The sequence below is a fragment of the Vollenhovia emeryi genome, unplaced genomic scaffold, assembly GCF_000949405.1.
Source record: "Vollenhovia emeryi isolate VEMERY1.0 unplaced genomic scaffold, V.emery_V1.0 DF939202.1, whole genome shotgun sequence".
NCBI lineage: Eukaryota > Metazoa > Arthropoda > Insecta > Hymenoptera > Formicidae > Vollenhovia > Vollenhovia emeryi.
Window position 1 is genome coordinate 477,318 of NW_011967164.1, and position 6,372 is coordinate 483,689.

The following is a 6,372-nucleotide window of genomic DNA, read 5'->3' on the forward strand; positions in this document are numbered from 1 at the left end:
TGTTTATTGCTCTTTGTGCCTGTTACTCTTGCCCGTAATAATATTTGCGAAAGAACTGTGATAATCTCGCGGCACTCAACATGGCCCGCATTTTGCCGGAACGCGGGACAATGCCGGGTCGTGTCCGGATACGAGCCCGCTTCGGCAGGTAGACGGTTCGTGTACCCGACATGTCCGTGACAAAGAAGACGATGGCGCCGACACAACCGCCCGGCACCGTCGTCTTTGTCACCTCAGCTTGCCGCCGGCGAAAGAGGAACTAAAACGACGTCGCGTCGCGTCGCGACGCGATCCCTTTGTGCTCGCAGGCATGGCGGAGAGCGGCAGGAAGCATCCGGTGTTGCTGTACATTCACGGCGAGAGCTACGACTGGGGCAGCGGAAACCCCTACGATGGTAGCGTCCTAGCGAGCTACACGGACCAAGTGATCGTCACCATGAACTACCGGCTGGGCGTGCTCGGCTTCCTGAACGCCAACGTGGCGCCGCAGACCAAGGCGAGGGTTGCGAATTATGGCCTCATGGACCAGATCGCCGCTCTGCACTGGGTTAAGGAGCACATCGCGCGCTTCGGGGGCGATCCCGAGAATGTCACCCTCATGGGCCAGGGCACCGGCGCCGCGTGCGTGCATTTTCTCGCCATTAGCCCCACCGTCATTCGGGGTAAGTGATTAAAGGCCAGTTTCACAAACGTCGCGGTTAACTGCCAACCGAAGGCTCATTGATTCTTTGGCTCTTCTTAGATAACAAAAGATAGAAAAGGGTAGGAAGTTGACTGAACTTTGGTTAACGGTTAACCGAAGGTTAATTCATTCTCCGTCTCTTCTTAAATAATAAGATGGAAGGGAGTCGACTGAACACTGGTTAACGGTTAACCGACGTTTGTGAAACTGTCCCTAAAAGTTGTAGAGTTAACACGTGAGTTTCCAACGCGGTTGGAATGATATATCGACCATAGGGGAGGGGGGGAGCATGTATTCGCGGGAGCTTATAAACCAACGCGCGCCGTAAAGTTGGAAGAAGCGGCGTTTCGTTAAAAACGGTTATAGTTGTAGATTGTAAAATTCAGGCGGGCGTAATTAATAAATTTTCTGGAGAACGCAGCCAGTCGAAATTTCTGAACCGTTCGCCGCTGCGCTCGCAATTATTCAGAGAACACGCCCGCGCCCGCGCGCATCTCATAAATGATTAACAGCGCTTTCGCATTACACATAATTGAAGAGCAGCAAGTTTTACATGAGCTTCGTTACAGTATTTCGCGTCGGTTAATTACGCATTAGGCCAATTGCGTATTCGCAGATAAAAAGACGGGGGTGGACTCGCCTCTCCTCATCCCTAAAGAATTCGATCGACTTACGCGACTTATTTGAAGCAATTTATATCGATCCGTCGAATCGCGGTCGAATCCGCTAACGAGATCCTCGACGAGGCGGCGAAGCGAGCTTACGCGTCTTTGTAAAAATTCCGTTGCTTTCTCGCGGTAGAAGAAGGCGAATTGAGACGCGCGCAAATTCTCGAATCTTTACATTTGTAAATAGTCACGCAACGCGCGATCTTTAAACCTTTAAAGTTGGATATTTAATCTCCTCAAAACTCACACGTGCGTAGAGAGCAGAGTACCCGTGAATTTGACGGAAGCGCGTCCTCCCGTACGATTTAAAAATTCTGCGTATTATGTTATCGTAAAATTATAATATAACGTCATCGCGGGAGAACGCGAAGATTCTTACGGGGGAATCTCAAGTGCAGATTGCTGGAAAGCCTCAAGAACTGGCGATCGGAATATCTCGCGGAGAAGTTCGTCACTCGTATGCCATCTGTCGCGAGAAAATCGCCATCTTCATAACGCATACCTCGCTCCGGGGGGGGGGGGGTAGGAGAGAGGAACGGGAAAAGTGTTCAGAAATGAGAAGTAGCTTAAACCAGCGGGAATATCAGCTCGAAATTTCTTCCTCCGATATCCGCCGCCGCCCCCCTCCCCCTCCCCCACCGCCGAACTCTTTTGCAGGGTTCGCGATATTTTCGAGGACGAGCACGCGCGGATCGGCGCGGTAACACATTGCCGGGGATATTGGCTGTCTCCCTTTATATCTTCATCCAGTAACAGCAGTAGACCATCCTCGTGGTCGTGCTCACGGTTAACGTTCAGCGGTTAACAGCCCCTGCGAAAGCCCCTCCGGGAATGGACACGGCTGAGAGGATAAGGGGAAGCGCGCCCCCGCCGCCCCATCTTTCTTTACCTCCTTCTGCCACCCCTCTCTTCACCCTCGTCCCGTCTCGCTCCTTCGCGCGTGATATTATGTGCGTGAAATATCGTCCCACCCTACCGGCCGCCACCTTCGTTGAGGGCGCTATTGGAAAATACTTTCCTCCCTTATGAGGAGGCCGCAGCCATCCACGCGTGTCCGAGATGGGAGTTTTCCCCTCCCCGCTTTTTCCACGTCGCGATTATTTTACGTTTCTTGCCAAGTTCCTCGATTTTATTAATTAAAGCAGCGCAATATACCCGAGGCAGCGGAAATTATTCAAATAATTGCGTAATCGAGCGGCTGAAAAGGACTCGGGGTCGTAGACCTTACCGCTCGTGCGCGAACGAATGACTAAATTGACGAAGATCTTGCGAGGGATCTCCCGAAATCAATCGATTTGCAGAATAACGGCGGACGAGATTTGCGAAAAGCAGAAGAGGCTCGACTTGATATTCCCTTTTTCTCTCCTCCTAATCCGCGATTAAGCCTCGGATTTATGTCGCCATTCCTTTCGGCGTTCTGACGTTAACGTCGTAAAATTCTCTCGCCTAATAAAACTCGCATTGTTTGCAAATTCTATTATTTAAAACGCTTGTACCCGTTTGTTTCGCAGGAGGAAAAGCATCATTTCCTTTTATTTGTTTGCGCGCGGAAGGATCCCCGATCGGAAAGGATCCCGGCATGCCGACTTTCCTCCCGCTGTCCCAGCTCCACGGATGCTCCATTCTTTCCCGTATCACTGAGGATAGAAATGAGAATTCCATTTTTCCAAGGCGGCTGTCTTGAGACGCGACGATGTCCTGTTATTTCCTGCTCTTGCCCTCTACGGACCTCTTTTCTCTCTTCCTCTTTCCTTCCCATTGTCTCCCCCTCTCTCATTTTTACTCTCACTCACTCTATCACGCTAATTTCCTCGATAAGTTGCTGTTGCTTGATAAGTTGTGAGACAATCCTAGAATGACACCTCTCAAAGTACAGAATACTAAACTTTGGTCGAAGGGAGAGTTTGCTTATAGTTGCCAGTGATGGTTAAAAATTATAACGTACACGTATTTTTATAATTCGACCCTGTCTTATGCGACGACGATGACTCACTTGATACTACTTGATAAGGACCCAAAAAATAGAGTCCAAACGTTGTACTAAATAAATAAAGGAATATGCCAGTTGGGTTGACTATAAGTTTCCCGTTTTAACGATACTTTGGTGTTCGTTTTCACCTTGCGAGCTCATATAATGAGATATTCTTAGAATGTTCAATAACAAATCTCACTCTTTGCAAATTTTAGGAAAGTTGTAACTATTTAAAGTAATAAATTTGAATATCTTTCACAACTTTCTAAATTACAAGCCTATAAAACGTACGTCGATAAGTAAACATAGTAAATTAATGAGAATTGAGACAAATCTTTCACGCAGCGGGGAAGAAGGAGAAAGTAATTTGATATGCGAGAAGAAAATAATTTTTATCCTCGCGCTACGCTTATGACGCAACCACCGACGAGTTAATGGCGTCAACAACGACAGAAGCGGAGATTGAAAATTCCTTCTTAAAGTACAGAACGGAGCATCCCGTTTTTCCCTAGGCAAATAACGTCTATGTGAGTCCGTGAGAATGATTTTCTTCGCGGATAATTATGGGTCGTCGGCCACGTCTTCCTTCAGATTCGAGAGCGACTTTGGTTTGTCTTTCTTTTCTCGCGAAGAGTAACGACGCGACGTGGCTTCCATCCATTCGCAGCGTCATTTTCGTCGGCATAATTTCCTCCTCAAACAATCCGCTCGTATAATATTCAGCGTCGCAATCGTTGAAACGTTTCTCCTAGTATCAGCCATAACGATTCAAAATACCACGCTTCAAGGTGATTTTGATTACCGAGGGACGTGTAAATCGCGTTTGGAAAAAGTTACAAATATCTACGTTAGAATATTTAGAGACCGTATCGTTAAAAAATTAAAATAAGTAATACGCGTATGGAAAAAAAGGTTTAAAAATCTCGAAATTTAAACATCGGAAAATAGCAACAAGTGAAGAGATTTCGAGAGTCAAAATTAAATGAAATTAATCATACGATCTCGCAGATACATGTATATGTATGTTGGAAAAAAATCACTTCTTTATTTGCAGGATTATTCAAACGAGCCATACTGCTGTCGGGCAGCGCCCTTTCGTCCTGGGCCGTGATAGAAGATCCCGTATCCTACGCTCTGAAATTAGCCAAGGCTGTCAACTGCTCCGTTCCCGATGATCTTCTCAAAGATAACGAGCTTATAGTCGACTGTTTGAGGGAGAGCAGTCTGGAAGAACTGATGCAGGTCGACATTCAACCGCCGACGTTTCTCAGCGCGTTTGGCCCAAGTGTCGATGGTGTCGTCATCAAACCGGATTTCCAAAAGGACCTTCTGTCCTACCTCGGCCCTGAGTTTCAAGGATTCGGGTAATTATTTGAAATGTACTAATCCTTGAGATCCCAAATTGTTCTATGGTTTTGTAACTCTTAGAAGAATGCTTTGTTAGAAATATCAAGCAATTCCACCAGTTTTTAAATTGCGGAAATTTTTTTCTATTCCAAAATTCTCAAATCTGCTTGGATCGATATGAGTTTCGTGACTTTTCAATATCTGTTAACTTTATCAATACAGAGCGAAAAATATGATAAAATGCGTTCGGCATCGCGAACTTTTAGTGCCGTTTTGGATATGGTCATAGTGCAAATGGGAAAAAGGATAAAATCTGGAGACACAGTGAGGAAAAAGAGGGAAAAGGGGAAAATCCTCGGATTCCGGTAGAACGGGCTTAATAGAGTTTTATGGTAATGCGGCGTATATTTCTACATTTTCTTTCGCAGCGGCAAAGGAAATCCGTGAAGCGGCGGAAAAGTTATTTTGATGTGTGCACTTCCGGGCTCGGCTTTGCTTTCTTGCCCAGAGAGGGGTCTCGTACTTAACGTCGGCTTCCACAATAATTCCGCCTTCCGTCTTCCGTCTGACGGATCCCGGAGTTTTCTCGTTAAATGGAAAAAGGGAGCTAAACGAGCCGGTTCCACCGCGAACATTAGCGTGGTTCATTAACGCGATTGTAAACGACCTGCCCCAACTCTACAACGTCATTAGCATACTTACAATCGAAGATCGCACCACGCTCGTGCCGGAAACCGTGGAGCGAGTTCATGTTATCATCTTCACTTCCAAGTTACGTTTTCCACCAGGCAGAGCCGAAATTTTCAGATTCAGCGGATGCTAATGATTTCCGTATTCTATTATTCAAACTATTTACATTATCTTATATTTTTACAAGAAATCGTAATTGCGCCGTTCCTCCAAGTTATTTTCTTCAAATCTTAATTCAGTTTGTTTCCCCGAACACAATTTTCCACAATTCTTTAATATATAATAGAGATATTGAAAACAAATAGGAAATATTAAATTTTGTTTTTATTTAATTATACGATCAAATTGTAACTGTAAAACTAACATTGTGATGGGTTAGCCCTCTCCCAAAGAAAGCTGAACACGGCGCGCCAATCACGAGCAACAATAAATATGACTTATTGTTCGGCGTGACAACGAGTGAGGCTCTCTGGAAGTTTGCGGAAAAGGATGTCCTGCAAGGATTCGAGGGCGAGAGGAGAGACAGAATCATCCGCACATACGTGAGGAACGCTTACGTCTATCACCTCACCGAGATATTTTATACAGTAAGTCATTGTTCTTTGTTCAATCAATCGAGTAATACGAATTTTATGTGCATGTGATCGGTCCGTCACTATATACACTTTCATACGACTTTTAACATCCGCGAGAATATTACTGGTCGATTTTACAATTTGCGCCGCCAGCAGGACACTTTGCCAACGGTTTCCCAACGGTATCGACGGAGAGTACTTGGAAATGCACTATTTGAAAAATTACAATTCTAATATTGCTGAATTTTAATTAAAATTTCTCAAATTTTATGTAAGTTGCTTAACGAACATATGATATCGTCCAAGAGCTTGAGCGCTTCATTTGAACAATTACAATTCTGATATTGCTGAATTTTAAGTAAAATTTCTCTAATTTTATGTAATTTGCTTAACGAAAATATGATATCGTCCAAGTGCTCAAACGCTTTACTTAAAAAA

General features: G+C 45.0%; 1 protein-coding gene across 1 annotated transcript in view; it reads left to right on the forward strand.

Annotated features, from left to right (window-relative positions):
* The first annotated feature begins 310 nt into the window (after positions 1-310).
* LOC105561730 (neuroligin-3-like) overlaps positions 311-6,372 on the forward strand; it is a 94,905-nt gene continuing 88,843 nt past the window's right edge. Inside the window, exons 1-3 of the mRNA XM_012011968.1 lie at positions 311-662; positions 4,377-4,686; positions 5,739-5,946. Coding sequence (XP_011867358.1) covers positions 311-662; positions 4,377-4,686; positions 5,739-5,946 — 870 coding nt within the window. The remainder of the gene's footprint in view (positions 663-4,376; positions 4,687-5,738; positions 5,947-6,372) is intronic.